Consider the following 22,909-nt stretch of genomic DNA (forward strand, 5'->3'; position numbering starts at 1 on the left):
ATTTCTTGGAGCCACACCCGATGGCTTGATTGGCGCTGATACTATTGTCGAAATTAAATGCCCTATAACAGCATACAATAAAAATGTCAGAGAAGCTGTAGAGAAAAAGAAAATACCGTTCTATAAAATTAATAAAGGAGAGATGTTTATAAACAAAACGCACGCTTGGTATTTTCAAATACAGGGACAATTGCATATAACCAAAAGACCAAAAGGTTTGCTTGGCATTTGGACGGGAGAGGATCGGCCTTTACAGACAGAATTGATTCCCAAAGACGATAATTTCTGGGCGAACGAAATGGAGGAAAAATTGTGCACATTTTATACAGAATGTCTACTTCCAGAACTGGTCGATCCCAGGTTCCCACGAAATATGAAAATAAGAGATCCCCAGTACATTCAAAGCGCGATCGAAGAAAAAAAATATAAAGAAAAGCGAAAACATACGAGTACAGAAAATAACGATAAATCTGGCAAGCCACAAAAAAAAAAACAAAAAACTGTAGAAAAAGAAAATGAAGAAGATATACGGAAGTCAAGCTCCAGTAAAAAAAACACAGAAGGAAAAAAAAGTACCTGTAAATTAAACTATTATCATAATGTTGAAGAAAAAAAGATATATGGAAGTCAAACTCTAACCAAAGCAATACAGATGAATCTATGTATTTAGAATCTACGTTGATTAGAGATTTAAAATTTACCGAGTTTTGCTTGATTTAACGAAACTGCAGTGTTTCCGCAAAAAGAGAACTATCGTATTCATAGTGATTTGATGTGATTTTTATGCACAGTCGTGAAATCGGGTCATTTTCACGTTGTTTTTGATACTCATAATGAAGACAAGAACGTTTAGTGACTTTCTGTTCGTTTAGTGGATTTAAGATTTTTATTTTAGCTTCGTGATGTTTCGTCGAATAGCTAGAACCCTTTTCATCATCCCTATAAAATGGAGAAAATGCCATTTTAACGTTAAAAATGTTAAAATAAACGATAGCTATAGAATGGTACTTTCAAGACTGTTTTTAAACGGTCTTAACGAAACGTTCAATAAAGATGTTATTTCCACATTTCAGTTTTTTATTAGAATAAGCACAATAAAAAAGTGTACCTTTTAAAAAACGCATATGGCGCATCTGTGGAACCGGTTCCTTTCACTCACTGTGCAACCGGCTCCCGGTCCCGTCACAGACATGCGGTATAATTTTTTTCACAATATAAATTAAAATTTTCCTAATTTTAGTACTTATTTAAAGAAGTAGTTGGTTAGTAATGAATTTTAAAAAATCTCCAATTTCACTTTTACAACAATAACTGCACTTACTAAACAATATTCTATTCAGGAAATAAGCACTGCAAATATTTGAAGTCTGCTTACATTCAATCATGTTATGATGATAGAAGTCCATAGGTGACAAAAATGCTTCGAACGCATCTGTTTCAAATACCTACTCTTTGACTTTCGGGGGAGTGCGCGTGCGCGCGAGGCAGTAATCGCTGGCCGCTTACTGCCTACCGTGTCGTGTTCGATTCTCAAGGACGTTGGGCTATCATTTCGCCTTAAAACTTAGCCAGCATTGTGTGACTATGGCTTAAACTAAATAATAACAAGTCGGAAGACTTGTGAATGATATTGAAATTCAAACATCAAATTAACATAAAGCTCTTGTATGAAAAATATTTTTGTGCACATTTAATATTATTAACTTTGCGAGGAGGTCGTGAACTTCTCAAAAGTGTAGAAGCAAGAACTATGAATGTTATCTCAACAGGACAACCAATATACTGGCCCATCAATAAAGGGAAAATAAGAGATACAATAGACTTTTGTGTCACCAAAGGTGACCACCAAAGTACCATATCTTGTCATAGCTGCTGGGACTTATCGTCAGATCACTCTCCCTTCCTGGTGGAAATTGCAGCGAAAGCCAGAGAAACCTCCAGGAAATGTACATTGCACAGCTAAACTACCTACCTTAAACTACCTAGTGCTTATTTCGTGCCCTTATGGAAGAATCGATTAGAACTCCAGTACCACTTGAAACAAGAACTGACCTCAGTAATGCCATTGAATTCTTCACTGGCAATATCCAAAGCACGGCTTGGAATTCGACTCCAATATACCAACATAACCCCATTTACCAACATATACCCACAAATATTCTGGATAAAATACGTGAGAAAATAGACCTCCGTAAACCTTGGCAACGCAACAGGTGCCCTGATACCAAGAAAAGACTAAACTACAAAATCAAAGAACTTAAGCACATTCTTGATCAGGATCAAAAGCTGCTGATTATTTATTAGCTCTGGAAAGCAACTCGAAATATTAAACGATCGACAATAATGACCTCACATGTGTTGGGCACGAAGTGACCAAGAAAAAGCTGAGCATCTAGAAAATATAACTTCATCCATATGAAGGCACTCCAGAACATGAGAGGGAAGTGACAGAATGTATGAAAGCAACAGACTCAGATGAAGTCCTACCAATGCGATTTATAACAAAAGAAGTCAGAAGAGCAATACAAAAAGCCAATCCGAAGAAAGCCCCAAGATATGACCTGATTAACAATAAAGTCCTACAAGAACTTCCTGAATCTGGTATTACATTAATTACAGCAATTTTTAATGCGATAATTAGACTTCAATGTATACCACCACAGTGGAAAACTGCACAAATAATAATGCTGCTAAAGCCACATAAAAAATCTGAGGACCCAAAATCATACCGGCCAATAAGTTTCTTGCCCATACCATGCAAGATATTCGAATCTTTGCTTCTCTCGCAGATTCAACCATTAGTTGAACAGCATGGATTTATTCCTGATGGTCTAGACCAGGTACACAGGCTAATTAAAGAAATAGATAAATCCTTTGAAGCCAAGAAGTACTGTGCGAGTGTATTTATTGACATATCTCAATCTTTCGACAGAGTGTGGCATGAAGGGCTTCTATTCAAAATAAAATCACTGTTCCCCAACTGCATGTATGCAGTGCTCAAATCCTTCATAGTGAATAGACACTTCCTAGTACAAAATGGTGACGCTCTCAATACGCTCTCAGGCCTCTGCAGTATCAACGCAGGAGTCCCACAAGGCAGTGTACCATATACTATATTTTCACCAAACGTAAACAACTGGGTCTATCAATATGTATACTCTACTGTCTAATAGGTTGACGATCACAACTATCCATGAGTAATAAACTTCTCCTGTACAAAAGTATACATAAACCAATCTGGAGCTGGTCAGTTATGGGGGGCAGCCTCTCACTCAATTATTGAAACCCTGCAAAGATTCCAAAATAAAATGCTAAGAATGATAATCAACGCTCCATGGTACATCACAAACGAACAAATACATCACAACCTGCAAGTCAGCACAGTGAGGCAAGAAATAGTACGACATACTAAAACCTACTAGAAAAGAATAATAAACCACCCAAACCCCTTGTCAAAGACCCTCATGAAACAAAGAATGCCTCAAGACATACTTAAATAAAACTATGTATTTATGGATAGTAAAGTAGAATGTGACACAGATCACATACCGTGTTGCCGTGCATGTTATGTTGAACCCCAACCAACCTACTATTCATTGTCCAAAGGTGTGACAGATCGTAGTAAATATTAAAACAAAAAAAAATATTATTATACTTGAATGACATTGATGGCTTTTGTTTTTGTATTAATTACATTTTGGATATTATACAGTGTTGAATTAAATGCATTAACTGCGTAATAGCCAGAGTACAGATAAGACTGCGACAGTATGTACAGATGAGACAGAGAGAATGCGTACAGTTTTGTAAATATTCACAAGTCCCGTTTAACTTACTTTTCATCATCATCATCCCATTATTGTCCCACTGCTGGGCACGAGTCTCCTCATTGAATGAGAAGGATAGTCCATAGTCCATCACGCTGGCCAAGTGCATATTGGTAGACTTTGCATACCTTTGAGATTTTTTTTAAATATAAATTTCTCAGGTAAGCAGGTTTCCTCACGATGTTTTCCTTCACTGTTTTAAGCAAATGATAATTGATTTTTATTATGCACATAACTTAGAAAAATCAGAGGTGCCTGTCTGGGATTTGAACCTCGGAACCTGGAACCTGGAACTCGGAACCTGGGATCCGTCGTTCGAGAAGCAGAATTTCTTAACCATAACACTATCACTGCTTTTTACACTTTTTTTTATAATGTTTTACTAAATATAAAAATGTATGTAATAATGAAAACTACATAAGAGATTTAAATAATATTATCCAAAAAAGTTAAATCCCCAATTGTACATGCATTTTGAAACGTAAGAGAGTTCTCCATGTCCTTTCTTTTTCTCAAAATACCTATGTTTTATCCTATATACTTATAATTACTGCATCTTAATATCATCTACCAGAAAATTCTACCTAAAGCCAATCACAGACAAGTTACCTCAAGGAAACAACAATTAATGAGTATACAAAACATTATCATCAAATCTACACACCTGAAAGTTCTTCAGGTAAAAATAGTTTTCAATGGTGAAATGTGAATCTATCAAACTGCATTTGCCCAGGTCCATAAGCTAAGGTTAAATCGAACTCATTCTAAGATGAGACCTGTGCCCAGCAGTAGAATAGTTGTGTATTGACGCTACAATAAAAATATGCTACTTAGACTTAAAGGTAGTAGAACTCTTTGTGGCTCGACTCCAGCAACACCACCACCATACCTAGTTCTGACTAATAACAACAGTATTAAGCGCTGCTGTGTTTTAATTTGAAGGTATTGTGGTAAGGGAGACATAATTTTTTGAGGTGTTCCAACATAATCAGGAGTAGCGGTGCATCTGTGGCCTACCTCAAATAGGAATATCTAATCCTATCTGGGGTTGATAACAGATGTCCATGAGCAGAAATAGCCACTAACCATAAGGTGGAGTGCATGCTCGTCTATAACTTCTATATTATTAAAAAAAAAACTATTAACTTGTACTCCCTCTTGTTTGGTTTTCATGAACTCTAAATCATAAATGCATATTTTTATAGACAGTAATATTATTAAACGTGATAGAGCCCTCTGTGGTTGAACTATGGAGCCTCCAATGCCACACCTATTCCTGCTTTACAGGAGCAATGTTAGGTAATGCTGTGTTCTGCTTTGAAGGATATATATAGTACAAGAGACATATCCGAGGTGTTCCAATGGAGTCCTCGGAGATAGCAACCCTTTTGTGGACGACCACAAGTAGTATATTTATCTTATCTGGGGTTGATTACAAATGTCCTTGTATTGTGGTGCCTCTATTCTGATGAGTTGCTACTCTTAAAGACTAATTTGGTAGTCTCAATGGTACGTTATCGGCTTAGGAATAATACAAGCAAATAGGTGAGTATTCGCTTGTAATAAAATAGATACTTGTAACTTATGGATATCTTTCATTAACGTAAAACAGGGCTGATATTAGCATGTTAATTTGCCATTTTGCATCCTTTAAAGTATGTTAAAATGTCTTAAGTGGATAGCATGTTTAACCATACATAAAACTAAGCTCAATAGCATTAAGATTTAGTTGTATTCCCCCTTGTATATTTTTAAATGAACACACCAAATACTCTAAGATATGTGGATTTAAGCATCAAAATTTTCAAACAATGCACTGTAACATTAAATTATTTCTATAATAAATACTGTATACAAAGACAATTCTCACACTATTCATTATAAAAGTAAAAAATCTCGCAAATTAAGTCTAGAAAAGAGCAACCCACCAATTGTGCCACTAAATAGCATTCAATTGAGTTATAAGTGACCAATTTAAAACTTAATCTTTGACAGTAATAACTGATTCAAACAAATCCACTTTAAGATTTATTTTATTCTTGTGTGAAATATGTGTGGATGAAGATTTTCTCTGCATATATCATTATGTGCATGCTTTGGCCAAGAGATTCTAAGGCTAAAAACATCTACCGCGTAAAGTATTCAACAAAACATTTGTATTCTTACAACAGGTTATGTACTTAACATTAATCAAAACAATTATCAAAATATGAATATATGAACATTGGATACTCACCTTGCCTGCAAGTAACCCAAGAAAGTAACTAAACGTCTCGAAAACTCTCAGTCCGTTCATGAAGACACAAAGTTATGATTTACCTTCTAATAAGAATTTGCCCAAAAAACTTAGCCTAACTAATTTGACGGTCAGGGTCTAATAGTAAGAAGGTCGTGCACAAGTCTCATAGTTTATGAAGTGCGTTTCACTCAGCTACAAAATAATTAAACACATACAAAACTAATCAACTAGATTTCACTCAGTTTTGCTTATCAGACTTTCATTCAAAATCAATAAAACGAAACGAAATCATTCTCTCACTCCGCCGACAAATAGCGAGTTTGCTATATTGCAAAATATTTTTAGATTTTTAAACTCTTGGCAAACGTTCTTACCTTTTCAGCCAAAAACTTACGATAACCACAGACTATAAAAAACGAATGATCATCGCCTTTTATATCGATTTCGTTTCGATATTGATTAGTTGAAAAAGTTAAATGAGCATCAATTTTGCTGGGATGATCGATTTATAAAACGGGAATGCAATTTGTCGAATTTTTTACGATTGGTTTTATTTCTATTCAAGAAAAATATTTTAATACACAATTCACATCATAAAGAAAACAATGATAGGAGCGCTTAATCAGATGCTGATAAAATAATTAGCAATAAATTATCATGATGCACACAACTTTTCGTATAGTGAAAATATTATTATTTCTAAACGAACTGCCACATAATTGGATGATTTGTCATTCTATTTTGTGACGTAACATAAATATTTGAGTTTGACATTTCGACATATTTTCGACATGTACCTACTTTTCGAAATATATTTAATATCATATTGATGTATGATAAGTTAATATTGTAATAAACACATCAGTATCAATTGGAATCAGTTACATATTGATTCCCACTACATTTACTACGTGTATCATTTAATAAATCGAACATAGTGAGAAGAACTTGAATCAACTGGCTGACTACACCTGAATTTTTACAGAAAATACCAACAATATGCCGCCGGTAAGTTTTTATTAATTCAAAATTTAATAATTTTATATGTTTTATGTACGCATGGCAAATATTGAAAGTATACATATTTGTGAACAAAATTAATGGTGAATGTCAACTTGTCAAATAAATTACTTTATTTGCCTGCTCTTTTTTGTTTTACTGCTGTGCCCTAGTCTCTCTTTATAACTGGGAGAAGCATGGCTATATCGCACTGCTCCAATATACTGATGAAGGGTGTGAAGTAGCCAATGCCAAGGGCCAGGGCTACCATTGTGATGTAGCTATGGCATTGACATAGCACATCTTATTTTTGTTGCATTAGCCTAGCTTTGCAAACCAAAGGACGAGATAAGAAGTTACAGATGCAAGTTAAGAATTATGACCCATGTAGCTATGCTATTTTCATCTTATATGGTATGCCTTGTATATTGCGCGATTGCAGCATAAGATTTTGTGGGAGTTCATAGGAAAAATTTGGTTAAATTAGATCACTTTTTTCTAAGATTTTTAAATGTATTTTCTGTATAGTCTGGTATATCCTCTCTGCTACCCTGGGCAGAGAGGAGTCCATGCATGGTTTCCCAGAGAAAAACATTGAAAAAGTTTGACTCAGGGGTCATGACCCCTGTGACCATTTCTGTATATTTTAGTTGCTAAGCTTCAATCTTACACACCGCTGAGCTCTCTCGTAAATCTCTGGTTCATAGGCACTATTGGCAATGCAGGCTGGCGATACTCGTTTTTATATTTTATACTTTTTCCTACTATTTTTTATTGTAAAAAAAGAATATACAAGTCACATTTGACTAGCAAAAAGTAATGCTATTTTTCTCATAAAATAATAAAACATCCTCTAGTTCGTAAGACAAATTGTCTTAACAACACTGTGAGTTTGCCGCAGCGCTACAGGCATCTTTATACTTGTAATCTTGTATACCCATTGTTTTACATAATAATTATTTATTATATAAATAAATTTACAGCCACATAAAGGGAAGGTGCCCACCAAGGGGGCAAAACAGATTCTAACTGAAAATGTTGCTACTGTAAACTTCTACCGCAACATGTCATTGGGAGCTGGCCTATTCTTCAATATTGTTTCTTCCGTATTCTACTACGACAGCCTAACGGGTTTGACTATTGTAAGTATTATATGCTCGTTTTATGATTTCATTTACTGTTACACATACATGCACAAAATAATATTATTGTGTATTTAGTTTCTTTAAAGCCTTGTCCTTTATTCTCTTTGTATCATAGGAGCCATATCTTTCTGTAATATAGTAACATTATAGCATGCAGTCCATCTGATGGTAAGTGGCCACTGTCACCCACGGACATATGTAATCAACCCCAGATAAGATTAGATTCCTATCTGAGGACAATCACAGATGCGCCTCCCCTGAGGACTATGTTAGAATGCTTGAGAGAAGTATGTCTTGGGAGACATTTCAGCTTTTAAACCAGAACACATCAATGCTAAACACTGTTGTTATTTCATATTGCAATTAGTCAGATATAGGTGTGATATTGGAGGTAAACCACAAAGGATTCTGTTACTTTCAAACCAGTTATTGTAGGACTTTTGATTCTCCCTATTGTATTAATGTGTCATTTGATTTATATTTTACAGTTCCTTAACTTTTTCGTGATCATGATCTATGTGGGATGCTACCAAATGATGCGGTACATCAGCCGTCCACGCTACTCTGATAACAGCCAGATCATAGACCCTGGATTGGACTTGAACATGGAAGGTGGTATGGGAGAGTAAGTAATTTTTCTATTTAAAGCACGAAACGGAGTTACCTTCCATGCCTTACGCCTATTAGTAATAATAGAATAATTTATCTAACTAATGTTTGCCTAGGGCAATTTAACTTAGTATTTGAAAGGAGACTGAAAGAAACTGATTCCATACATCTGTGGGCCAATGGAGTAAAAATTGAAAATTTCGAAAGGTTTATTAAAAATTAATTGACGGAGGAAAGCCAAGCCCGTAAAAAAAAATCTGAACAATTATTTCAAAAAATAACATTATAATTGTTATCTTCACTCCTATTACAGTTGATTTGGTAGGTTGCCTAATTTTTTTGTCTGCTAGTATATTTTTGCGATGTGAAAATAACATCGAAATGTTTGTTTTTATTGCAGACATGTGAAAGATATAATCATTTTGTCATCAATCATACATGTACTGGCCGTGGTCTCATCCTACTTCTGGTTGCTGCTTCTCCTGCTACCCATGAGAGCCTTCTACCTGGTTTGGAAGCATATCCTCGGACCGTGGTTCTTCCAAGAGGTTCCTGAGGATACTGAGCAAGATGAGAAGAAACGCAAGAAGTTAGAAAGAAAAATGAATCGGATGAAATAGGGAGGTCTATGCTGGTTTCTACACCTTGATATGTGTATGGTTGTGTTAAATTAGCACTCTTTAAGTTTAGATCTTTTTTGTTATTATTTTTGAAGTAATTTTATTTATATTACATGTGTGTGTGGCTTCATAAATATGCAGGAATCGAAGTATTAGATGTTATCGTCTAACACGCTTTGTTGGTACACTGCTCAGTTGAAAAGCAATATCGGATGATACTATTTGCACAGACAATCTAAGCACACATACACACGTAATTTTCAATACATGAACAAAATAACCTGTTTTGGGTCATACATGTCATATAGAAATACTTTTGTACTTTATTCTGGATGTTTCATAACTTGTAACGTGTTCCATTCTTTTCATCTTTGACTTATAACGACATTACTTCTTAGTAGTTTTAAGGATAATTGTAACTATTTGGTCTAATCATATGTAAAGAAAAGTTATTATTAGTATGAAGGTCACATAATCAGTGCACAGGAGGAATAGTTATGGTTCTATTATTTCGACACTTCTGCTTCACATAATATATAGTGATAGTACTAGAATTTGTGCAGTGTTTTGATTTAAAGATTTAATTATTCATAGGGTTTAAATGTTACGGATGGGCTATGCATTTCTGCTCAAAATTCATTACAATATATTATGACCTTTAAATAATTATTTGCGCATTATTATTTCGAAATATGTTGTTCCTTAGTTACACAAACTCCTTCTGGAGGTATTTTGTTTGTGTAGAATTTTGACATATTTTTTCTTAATATTTGCGTCGTGTTTTGGGGTACGGCATTTAAAATATTTTTAGTTTTATAGCAATATTAGTACTTATTTAATAAAAATGTTTTTGAATATAAATCCGGTGATGATTATTATTTGATTCAATCAATTCAATGATAATTGATTTCTACTTCTATGAAAATTAGGAGGTAATTGGAGAGCCAATATGTTTGATTTCATAAGGAAAAATATAATTATTTATGATGGGAAAACGGTAGTTTCAGTTATAAAACCTTTTTTTTTTCATTTTTTGTGCTACTAAGTATTTATTTTTATTGTAATTGAAATTACAAGAAAAATATGTAAATTATGCATTATTTACATCTTTTAGGTAAGGAGGAAAAATTAATTTAATATTATTGTTATATTAATTTATGACTATATTGTATTTTTCCATGTTATAAATATCACTGCTATTTATAGATATAATTTAATGTATTTATAATGAGGTTTTGGCAAGTGATTTAAATTTGGTTACATGAAAAGACATAATATTATTTTGTTATAAGCTACAATCAAGTACTTCTGTAATTACGAATTAAATACTATTCTGTAAGTACATGTGCTTTATTATTATGATACCTAATAGGGTTTCCTAGTTTGTCAGTGGTTATCCCAGGTATTATGCAAGCACTTGAGGAGTCTGATTCGTTTATTTTATTAAATAAGGGCACGTAACTTGTATAATTGTTTGTTACAGTTGTTTGATAAATAGTAGGTTAATACCAATGTTTCGTTAAGCGTAATGGACACCCTCCACTTTTTACGTACTATTGCTAGTAGGGTGTCTAAAGATACTAAAATGTTTAGGGAATACTTCCCTCCTATGATCAAATATTTTAAAACACTCCAGATTTTGGGGTTAAGAAACATAGATATATTATACTAAGTCATTAGGATAATATATCTATGGGCTCAACCTAACTATGATAAGCGCAAAGCCCTCCCAAAGATACATAAATAGTAAAAGTTAAAATTTCTAACTATCTTGAGTTATTGAAACGCAAACAACTGTCATCAGCTACTTGTGGTAGCTAATTTAACTTTTAGTTAAAGGTTAGTAGGTTATTGAGACCGGCCGTTAGTGGAAAGCGAGATTTTGAGTTGTTGAAACGAGCCAACAGGTGGCGATATCAATTTTCTGACTTCTTGCCCTCGGCGTCTCCTTTTCCGCGCGGGATCGGCGCGCTCCCTGGCCCGTTCGGCGTCCTCTTTTGCGAGCATAACGCGGTCGCAGAATGCGACCACGCTATTCTACGCTTCGCCTGAACGGACAATCGCCGCAACAACTGTCTCTGGCGAGAGGTTCGGCCCTATGTGCTGCACCAGGATCTGCCGCTCGGGCTGCCATGCTGGGCACTCCTCTTATGTGTGCTGCGCAGAATCCTGGGCATGCCCACAATGGTGGCAATGTGCTGAGGCCTCCCTGCCTATTCTGTGCAGCTACTCACCGCAGCAGCCATGTCCGGTGAGCACCTGTGTCAGCCGGTAGGTGACGCGTGTCTTCCTATGCAACCATGCTCGGAAGCTGGGCAGAATTGCACTTACCGCGCGCTGGCGCGCGCCCCGTGCCTCTTGGAGCCGATCACGCCAGCGCCTTAGGGCGAGCCAGCCGGCTCTCGTGCGTAGCACTTCGACCGTCTCTTCGTTGGGATGTTGGGCCGTCTGGCGGAGACCGCGGATCTTAAAAAATATATCTGCGGTCATATCCGCCATAATGTCCAGGGGCGGAAACCGCGCTAGGACTGTGGCCGCCTCATACGATATGGTCCGGTATCCTCGTGCGACTCTGATCGCGATCAAACGCGGCATTCAATTTGGCCGCGAGGCGCCGGCAGCCCGATAGTCTATTAGACCATACGGGCACACCGTAGACCCTGTAATCCGGGGGACCAGACGGTCGAAGTCCTCGTCGAAACGCTAGCGACCATCCCGCACCAGCCCAAGGTAATTGAGATGTCTGCCCACTTCGATAACCGCGTCACCCACCCGCACTGACATGCAGGGTGCATCCGAGTTCCGCCTCCGACGGTGGAACCATAAGGCCTCAGTCTTATTTGGCGCTATACGAAGGCCCATCCCGCATATTTTTGCGACAACTCCCGCCACCCCTAATTCGGCCAGCCTCGCCGTCCGCTCAAAAGAGTCACCCTCAGCCAGCACAAGAGTGTCGTCGGCGTGGCATACGACGCTCACACCAGGAGGGATCTTCGTTCGTAATACCACATCGTATGCGAGATTCCACAGGAGTGGGTCCAAGACCGACCCCTGCGGAACCCCGCCCTCGACACGCCTCTCCTTGACACTCCCGTAACGGCCCGGATAGCTAATACTCCGGTTAGACAGATAGGCCGTCAGTACGTCACGCAAATAGGAAGGCACCTGATCGTATACGAGGGCCTCCCTTATTGCTTTTCAGGGCAGAGTGTTGAGTGCGTTGACTATGTCAAGGCTAATAGCCAAAACCACTCCGCCTTCCTTTCGGAAGCCGTACTGACTGTCGGATAGATCCGGACCGCTGCACGCCAAATGTCTGTTGATACGAGCGGAAATAATCCGCTCGAAAAGCTTTCCTATCTCGTTCAGCAGACATATCGGCCTGTAGGCCGAGGGTGCGTGTAAGGGTCTGCCCGATTTGTGGAGGAGTACCACCTTCGCCTGCCTCCATTCCGCTGGGAAACGGCCGGATGGTAGGCACTCAGTGAACAGAGACCGCAACCTCTCCTCGAGGACGGTTAGCGCTAACACCCAGGCACGACCCGGGATACCGTCAGGGCCTGATGCGGTGTTTCGCTTGGCCAGTCGTTTCACGGCCCATCTTAGTTCTGTTTCACAGACAGCCAACTCCTCCGTCCATTCGGGCAGCACCGACGGTACCGTCGCGGCGTCGGGGCTATTCGGAGTGACAGGAAACAGGTTTCCCATAACGACCGTGACAGTCGGGATCCAGGGTTTCCGTTAACGGAGGGACCCATGGGCGCAGCTTTCCGAGCACTATTCCATAGGGGCGTCCCCATGGATCCCTGTCCAGCCCGTCCAGGAGTCCCGACCAGCTTCGCGACTTGCTATCAGCGATGGCAGTCTGAAGCGCCACGTTCGCGTTTCGGTACTCCCTGTACCTTTCCTTCGTTTCTTCGGCACTGGCAGTCCGACGTCTGCGGGCGCGTGTGTACTTGCGACGGGACCGCAAGCAAGCCGCGCGCAACTGTGCGATGTGGTCGGACCACCAGTATACCGGTCCCCTTCTGCCAGGTCTAACCCGCGACATGGCGGCGTCGCAGATAGCGGCCATATCGGAGCCGGACAGCTCGTTGCTCAAGGTCTGGGGACGCGCTCTCAATGGCAGTACCGGACCAATCCACGACGTGGGCAGCGGCGACGAGCATATCTCGATTGAGCCGCTTTAAAGCCCAACGTCGTGGGAGACCTTCTCTCTGGCCATTATGGACCGGAAGCTTCAGTGTCACGCCCATCGTTATGAGACGGTAGTCGGACAGAGTAACAATTTCCTCCGCCACACGCCAACCCGTCACAAGGCGCTCAGCAGAGGCAGTCGCCCATGAGAGGTCCACGATCGACTCCCCCTGCCAGCGCACGCATGTGCTCACTGAGCCCCGGTTCAACAGGCGTAGGTCCAGTTCCGCCGCCCACTTGAGTACCGCTTTACCCATGGCGTTGTCGCTATTACTCCCCCAAGCCCTGGAAAGGTGCGTTGAAGTCCCAGAGAACGAACACTGGACGGGGCAAGCATCCACGAACGCAGTCTCCCACCCGACCCAGGTACGCCTCGTACTCCGCCAAACTGCAGTTGGGGGAGATGACACCCTAACACCGCCAGGGGATGCCAATCAACAGCAACCAAGCCCTGCTCCGCATGCCGCCTAGTGCATGGAGGATCTGTTTCGACGCCAGCCCAGTAGATAGCAACCAATTGGGCGTCATCCCCGAACCACCGCGGATGATCCGGGACCCAGTACGGCTCTGCCACCACTGCCAAGGAGACTGAACGCTCCGTGAGGCACTGCAGGAGCAAATCTTAGGCTCGACGGCAGTGGTTCACATTCCCCTGTAGCAGCTTGAATGATGGAGCAGCGTTCACTATGCTTGCTCCATCATTTCCTCAGACGGGCGATGGGCCGATGCGCTGGTTACCGCTTGCGCAAGCCCCTCTGCCCATACGGATCTGGCAGCCATCCCTTTTCCCCCTTTTTTCTTAGGGGGTCGGCAGTCCTTTCCACCTAAACGGTGGTCGGCTTTGCAGCCCGACTCTGCACACACCATGCACTTTGGCGTCTGCGCCACGCATTGGCTAGCCTTACGATTGGCTTCGCCGCAGACATAGCACAGAGCACTCCGGTCAATTGAACTGGTGCATTGATGTCTCGCATGCCCTATTTCCAGGCAGCAGAAGCACTGTAGTGGCCTGGCACTAAGTACTTCCACACGGGCAGACACCCAGCCGACACGAACCCGTTTTTCGATGGCCAACTTTTTGATGGCGACGAGTGGGCAGCGTACCCAGGCTGTCCCTAAAGATGAGTGCCCCTTCCTGATTTCTCCGACCTTTACGTCGGAGGCACTGCACCCCCCGGCACTGGCAACGGCATCGGCTACATCCCCTTGAGTGATGGAGTCGTCCAAGTCCATCACCCTTACCTCGCCCAGTTCACCAGTTCACTGGTCGGCCCACTCGAACGCCCATGTCCGAGATGGCATCATGAATTTTGGCCGCTAAAGTATTCGCCTTCTCGGAGCATTCTTCCCCGACCACTTCCAACAAAAGTCCGCCATTTAGCGGTTTGAATGTTCTAACGCGTGTAACTTTAACATTATTCACGTATAATGCAGTTTTTTTTCAAAAGGATTCAATTATACCATTTAAAAATTTTAACTATGTACCGTTGAATAATGTTAAAGTTACACGCATGAGAACATTCAAATCGCTCTACTGTAAAGTTGTCAAAACGCACTTGCACCAGTTTACGTAGGACCCGTCGCTATGTCCTCTTATTTCTAGGCAGAAAAATGATCTTTTTCGATCACTTTTCAGGTTATTGTTAGGTATAGGATTTAATTTGTGCCGACCTTTGGGGTCGTTAGAAAATAATTGATTCTAAAAGCGATATTCTTCCAAATGCTATTCACGGAAAGATTCAATGCACAATGCACGGAGAGATTCGAATAATATTTTAAAAGCGACCGCCGACCGCATTACACTTTTCCTTCTCTATAACTAGATGGCACTAGTAGGCACATCTGGTAAATTGTACCAGTCACTACTACTAAAGAGATTATTTTATTTTAACTTATTAAAATATGTTTTTGAATTCTTTTAGTGGTAATTAGTAGTTAAAATTTTCGTCCAAGTCGTTGACATGCAAAAATTAGAAACATGTTTTTTTATTACAAAATATGACGTAGAATTAACCATTATTTACCATCGGTGTCCCTCTTTCTAGATTTATTCAATTCACTCTCACCCTCACTCACCCTGAAAATAATTGAGTTTGAAAAACGACTATAATTTTTTTAGGTTATTCTATTATCCAAAAAAGTAAATTGAACGTACAGAGATTTATTTTATACCAAATAAGCAATTTATGAGGTAGTTATACTGCAGCCCGATATAATTATGTCTCATTATCCAGCAGCGTATATAAAAAAGTGCAAGTCAAATTGCATTCGGAGAGTTCAGTACCACCAAATTGTTTATATTTATTTTTATTTTTAGTCATTGCATTAGTGAATGTATTGTGAGAAGTGTCTACATATTACAGTTCAAATTCAACTAAAAACGTCGAAAAATAGCTGTATCTTGTATGGCGACCTCTGTTTATTATTAACTTATTTTTATTTATAGTATTTATTGTCATAGTGGCCACACTTATACATACTATGTAAAAAATCAAGTGTCTATCTATTACGGTTCATGAGATAGGACCCTCTGACAGACGGACAGCGAAGGCTTAGTTACTGGGTTCCGTTTTTACCCTTTGGGTACGAAACCCTAATAAAAGGCCCATTTCATATTTCCTACCACTTTGGTACACATTGGTACCAGGTTGGTATATCTCATTGCCAAAAACTATTTAGATCTCATTGTTACACCTTAGAAAAACACCAAATAATTGGATCACTAGCTAATTTTCTAATTTATAATGTAAGCACAAAAAATTTTTGAGAAAGTTTAGAAGATTCTTCACTTTTTTTTCATCAACAAACTTTTCTAAACACATGAAACTCTGCATGATATCATATAATCGCCCAAATATGATTTGTCTAAATTGCTAGGTATGTGCAAAATTTAAAACATATTATATTTACCTAATATATAATATTAAGTAGCGCTTCGTCAAATACCGCCTCCAAATTCAAAACAATTACCAGAAGAACAGAGAATTGCATAAGGAAAATGCCAGCTCGCTATCATTTTAAATTATCTAATAACAATGCAGCAGATTTTCCTTTTTACTTTTAAGGTCATCTCAATTACGTATTTACGGAGAAAGGTTAGAGCAAATTGTTAGTTCTATAATATAATATTCAGTATCGAGGATCATTGTTTCAAACTGCGTGATTGATGTTATTATGTTCTTGCTTAATGCTAAATATTACGCGTGTTGCATCGCCCGAAAACCGCTGGGTAGAGGCGCAGGCGCACGCGCATGCCCACATTGCTGTTTTGTGCGTCGGCGAGCGAGGCAGCCGCACCTCAGGATACGCACCGAACTATTATCTGTGAGTACTTTTTTATTTGTCTATGCCACATAAAAGAAAAACAAATGACATTAGTATAATTGTTTTTCTTTCAAATGTTTTTAGACGTATTTTTAATAGTATTTTTTATAAAATTATACAGTAATAATTGATAAAAAAAATTGGTAGCTTGCGTATATTTTTTTTGAAAATGCGACTGAATTTATTTTGTATTCTTTTATATTCAACATAAGTTTATTAAACAGTGAATTATAATTTCTATAAACTTATTTATATGTACCTATATGTATACAACATTTTTTAGAACTTACATTCGTGTAAGCAACAAACATATTTTTTAAGTATCCTAGGTAATATTTAATAGTATAATATTATTATAAAAAATATACCCGTGAGCGATAAAAATGCGGCGATGGATTGGCAAATTAAATTTTAAGAAATGGCAAAAAATATATATAATGTTATTTAAAAATAATAATAATGTTTTTGCGTACAATTGCGCATTACTTATTAGGTAAATTTTAATTAGAGCGAACGAACCTGTTAGTAAATGAAATAGAAACTCAAATTAATTTGAAAAAAAGAAATAACAGACGTTACTTAGGTATTTTATTTGAATGTACTTGAGTAATTACATTATTTGCTATAATTATTCATTAAAACCTGGATATACAATAGTACTTCATTTTTATGAAGTAATTAAAACTTTAGCACCTAGTACAAAATCCTGTTTAAATTAATATTTTTAGTAAATTTGTAAACATAATAATGTTATAGATAGGTAAATGTTGGTTTGTCCTTCTTTCATATGGCAGGAGTAATACTTACATAAAAAGGTGTTATTTATTCAACACAATAATTTATAACGTCATATCATATTATTTATAAGTCACCATCGACGGCAACTTTGTTTGGAAATACATGTGAATATTGCACACAACATTTTTACGCACGATTAATCAAAATGAATATACGCATAGATAATGTCCACACACACACTATCATTCTCACGCACACGTATTACATTAAGTTGCGTGCAATATTATTGCAGAGACTTTTCTGTTGCAAATATAACTCTAATTCCTTAATCTTTGAAGGTTTTAATAAAATTATTGTGTGTATTTGGTTCCATCTTAGAAAATATAATGCCTTTGGACGGAAATGACGCCATTGCCTTTTCATTTTTTATAGCAGGATGTCTGCTTGGGTTTATTAGTATTTACTTAATAAGTACAAAGTAACAAAACACACGACAAGGTAGAGGTAGATGGCATTTTGAGGAAAATACATTTTCGGTCATTTAAACTAGACAAAAGAAACAAAAGAACAAAGGTAGGCAGATCTCCTTACATAACCGTTAATCAAAATATCAACATAATTTATTTTATGTACTTTTAGTAACATTACAGGTACTACTTATAGTTTATAGGTACATGCGTTTCCTCGCGGTATTTATTTCACTATTACAACAACAAAACTTAACGGGATGAATTTCAAAAAATCCTTAGTGATCATCTCTACCTTATAAGTCCTTTAAAAAACCTCCACATTCTAGCGCTGGTTTAAACTGTCATCTGTCCTGTAAGAGTTTAATTAAGTTGAAAATTTTGCTCTAAGCCTCATTACCAAAAATTGTGGCGTACTTAAAGTAAAACTGGAGGCTTTAGCGTGGGAGAAATTCCTACCACTGTTCTACCAGTTAGTTACGTCACACTAAGTGGGTCGCTTTGTAAAATTGGTCGTACGATGTACCGGGCCGATGGGCCTGATGGGTAGACACCCACTACATACGGACACTTATTATTCACACATAAATCAGTGGGTACCGATTTGTTAGCTAGCATGGAAGTAGTAAGACAAAGCCAGATTTTTGTTAAATGGCTCGAAAAGATCAAGAGATGCGAGAACGTGGCGAGAAAGTGTCAACTAGTCCCTGAATTTATTTACGGGAGTAACTGAGATAGTAAAAAACCTTTCTACACTCACAGCCCCACACTATGATTCCCTGTGTCCTACCTGACGTATACCAAAACCAGATGTCTGTCTGGCCCACACGAGAGTCTTCAACATAAGCATCAGGTGGACTAGTTAACGTTTTCGGGGATTAAACACGAAACTTTCTGCATGTCAGGTGATCTAAGACCGTATTAATGGAATTAATAGTTAACATTAAAATTAACATGAATGGCACAAGCTTAAAATCTCTTATATGGAGATGTAAGCTAACAACATGTAAGTTCAATAAAATTTAAATACAATACGTTTGCAGTTTCACCATGTTAAGTCATTGTAATAATGATAACGTGGAACGGCATCTATAGGTAGAAAAACAGGTAGTTTCGCGAAGACTTCTCATTCGTTTAAGTAACTTTTTGAAAATATTCCATAGTTTGTGATAATAATTTACAAGCGGTTTAACTGGCCTTGTTGCAACAAATTGCAACTGGATACAATGTCACGTTACATATCGAACTTGCTTTGAATGTCCTACTTGTAGTACTGTATTATCTTCCTGACGAATGCTTTAGTATTACAGATATTGCTTATGTAATTTTTACCCGCGACGGAACCGAGGCGGTATCTTTTGAATTTCAACATAAATATAAATATGCATAAGTAGAAATAAAATATCTCCCAATTATTCACGTTACTATAAAAGTACAAAACTAGTTCATTTAATGGCAGCCCTCGCAGGATTTTCTTGCGTTCCTTATTATGATTATAGGAAGTTGAATACCTATTTATTGTCACATCTATATCTTCGAGAACCATGTAGTTAAGAAGGAAACTGCTATGAAAACGAATACTTATTTTTTCATATGTGCGACTCTCTGAGAGATTAATTAAATTTAAATTAATTTACCCTTTTTTATTACAATTTAACCGTCGTGGGCTTTTTCAAACATTTTAATTTTGTTTTTTATTAACGCACATCATTGTCTCTTAATTATTGCGTTATTTTTGTTACGTTTTACGAATAAATGTCCTATGTCTTGAATTTCTGATTTACTTAGGATTTTTTAAATATGAAAATAAATGAGCATTGGCAAAAAGACACTAATTAAAACTGCGACGCATTATACAAGCTTCGTAAAGAAGTTATCCACGATTACTCATATAGGTTACCTTCAGAATACAACGGATAACATAAAACATTCATTAAATAAATAATAAGTTAGAGAATAAACAATAATTAAAATATTTTACCTATTAATGTAAAAAAAATGTAGAATGCACGTATGCATATTACATGTGTAATATGTAAGTACCTACGTATAACTCATTCATTCTTCATTCATAGGTAATTTAAGTTTTAATATTTTTCTTACTATAATTTTAAAGACAAACCGGTGTAATAAATAATTAACTAAAAATGATAATTAAAAAGCAGATGTAGAAATCCAGCGGTCGAATGTTATGCTTATTGGACTTTGTTAATTTCCGTAGGCGACGTCGGCCACCACATGTTAGCCTCTACTATAAAATATTTGGTTTTAAATTTAAATTTTATCAACTTATTATCCGACAAGGTTGTCGACTGATTGGCAAATGTTGCATCTCAATAGATTGGTACATTTATTTTAAGCAGGTTGAGGCATTGGAAGGCCTATTACGATCATTTATTTGATCTTAAAATGTACAGTATCCTATCCTATCCTAGGTTCGACGTTTGGCAATTCTTGCTTATGTATAAATTGACATATTTCAATGTTTTTTAGGCAAAGATTGGAAAATTTATTTATTATTAACTTGTCTAATCCTAATTATGAAATCTGAAGGTGGTAGAAGCCTTTGTGGTTCGAATCCGGCGGCATCATCGCCACACCAAATTCCGCCTCATAACAAGTGTTAAGCGCTGCTGTGTTCTGGTTTGAAGGTTTGTTGTGAGACACACTTTTCCGTGGCGTTCTAGCTTAGTCTTAAGGAGTAGCGGCGCATCTGTAGTGGACTTCAAGTAGGAATATGTAATCCTATTCGGGCTTGATTACAGATGTCCATGGGCAGTAACCACTTACCATGAGGTGGATTGCATGCTCGTCTGTTACTGCTATATTATAAAAGCGTTATAATATAAATCATTTGAATAAGAATTTAATGCAATGTTCGTTTATAATAAGTGTCATAAACGTAGTAAATAAGGTTAACCTATAGGTATATTATATTTAATAAATTAAAATTTAAAATGTTCAATCATCATTTAGGCCTTTTTGCAGTCTATAGTATTCTAGTCGATTTCAAAAAAGGAATTTATCAAATATATTCAAATCTATTGAATACTACTCGTAGTTCTCGTTTCGTAATTAAAACCATACAAGGTCCAAATAAAATCAGATTGTAAGTCACTAGGTACTATCTTCAAGATTTCGTATTAAAAGTAATACCTACATATATAGACCGCGACATATAGATGAAAAGCACAATTTTTCAAATTATTTAATCTTACAAAATTGTAAATACAATAACAATGAGCGAGTACACATAAAACATAAAATACATAACAATTGGTATTAAAAGCACAAAGTGTGTTACCAAATTTCAGGTACGCGCAGTATATTGTATATTGCCCGAAATATTAATTATGAAGATATAATTAAATTAGATACCGAGGTACATCTAACCAATACTACAGACAGCTTATATTTATATATACTTGCCTAGTAACATAATACGAAATAAATACATTAAAAGTCAATAACCAATTAAATAGACTTATTATTAACATCTGTTAAAGATGCCTATCTAGGCATCTTTAGATATACACATCTTTAGATAGGCATAAGCATGTAGAAAAAAATACATTGATTAAATGGTTTCGATTCTCATTCATAGAATGTACCGTAATTTACCACCGCATAAAATAATCCCCCATGTTCATTTAATATAATTTTACTACAAGATTTGATTACCAAAATAATTATAGATACTTATTAAAATCACAATGATAACACTCTAAATATAATTTCACTTATCCTAGCTACGTACTGTACGCGAAATTGGCAACTACGAGAACAGCCTCGGTAGCTTTGACGGTAAAGCGACGGAAACGTACGCGTCTCCGTAGATGCTGGTTCGAGTCCAGCTCGAGGCTTCCTGATAAAGTTTGACTTCCTTTTTTATTTCATATATTTAAATAAATATTTTTGATTCCGAGTAAGTTTCTCCAGTGAACAAAAAAAATAAGTCTAATACAAATAATGTACAATAATTAAAATGAAAATTTTATTTCGTCATTTAAATTATAGTTTTCTATTTTTTAATAATGTTTCATGATTATTAGTAATTAAAATTTCCAAAACCTGATTTGTCTAATCCATGTTACGGCTCTGTTTTGGACTCTCGCTAAATAAACTAGGAGATCCACTAGCTCCATCATCAGTACAGCTCCAAATTACTAAATTATTGTATTGTCATTCGAACTACATAATATAGGTACGTCCAAAGTTTCATTCCAACATGAAAGTTAGATTTCTGTGAATTATGTCAATTTTAGTCACCCTCCTATTAATAATTTGATTGTAACTGTTCATAAACGAAAATGAATCCTGCTAAATCTTTTGATTGCAATCATAGATGTATAGTACAAATTGTCATTGACTGCAATTGATTGACATCGATAATAGTGGCGGAATCGTGTACGGTTTGTGTTTCGTCGTATTTTAGTTTTTACTGCGTCCTTAGCGGACTGTATCAGAACTGATTGGAAATGTACTCGTATGGGTAATACATAAACAAATACAAAAACAATATTTTTTGTACAGTATGACGCCGAACAATTCTACTGCTAAACGACTTTTATGGCGTGTGAACTGTCAGGCATGCGACACTTAAAGCACATCACTTAAAGCAATTTTCTGAAAATTTTCAATTATCTGCGGATGTAGGTATAATTTGGTAGGAACCTTGAATGAATAAAATCCATTAAGTCTTTCTCGAATTATGTCATAACCAAGGGAAATAGGAATTCATTAT

At 37.2% G+C, this 22,909-nt stretch overlaps 4 protein-coding genes across 5 annotated transcripts in view; 2 read left to right on the forward strand and 2 right to left on the reverse strand.

Moving 5' to 3' along the window:
• LOC140743293 (palmitoyltransferase ZDHHC3) overlaps positions 1-6,385 on the reverse strand; it is a 42,913-nt gene extending 36,528 nt beyond the window's left edge. For both annotated transcript variants that reach the window (XM_073074456.1, XM_073074457.1), the window contains exon 1: positions 6,064-6,385. The gene's annotated coding sequence lies outside the window, so the exon portion shown is untranslated. The remainder of the gene's footprint in view (positions 1-6,063) is intronic.
• Positions 6,386-6,821: 436 nt separating this feature from the next.
• On the forward strand, positions 6,822-10,781 carry LOC140743294 (transmembrane protein 208). Its single transcript, XM_073074458.1, has 4 exons — positions 6,822-7,074; positions 8,049-8,207; positions 8,699-8,835; positions 9,220-10,781. The coding sequence occupies exons 1-4, from the start codon at positions 7,066-7,068 to the stop codon at positions 9,437-9,439; spliced, it is 525 nt and encodes a 174-aa protein (XP_072930559.1). The 5' UTR covers positions 6,822-7,065; the 3' UTR covers positions 9,440-10,781.
• A 3,539-nt stretch (positions 10,782-14,320) lies between these two features.
• Positions 14,321-14,869, reverse strand: LOC140743286 (uncharacterized). The gene has a single exon (XM_073074446.1). It carries the CDS (start codon positions 14,867-14,869, stop codon positions 14,321-14,323), a length of 549 nt encoding a protein of 182 aa, XP_072930547.1.
• A 1,988-nt stretch (positions 14,870-16,857) lies between these two features.
• The window catches only part of LOC140743295 (clavesin-2), a 42,431-nt gene continuing 36,379 nt past the window's right edge, over positions 16,858-22,909 (forward strand). Inside the window, exon 1 of the mRNA XM_073074459.1 lies at positions 16,858-16,960. The gene's annotated coding sequence lies outside the window, so the exon portion shown is untranslated. The remainder of the gene's footprint in view (positions 16,961-22,909) is intronic.

The sequence above is a fragment of the Epargyreus clarus genome, unplaced genomic scaffold, assembly GCF_041222505.1.
Source record: "Epargyreus clarus isolate Ecla_fem2 unplaced genomic scaffold, WU_Ecla_fem_2.2 ptg000007l, whole genome shotgun sequence".
Lineage (NCBI taxonomy): Eukaryota > Metazoa > Arthropoda > Insecta > Lepidoptera > Hesperiidae > Epargyreus > Epargyreus clarus.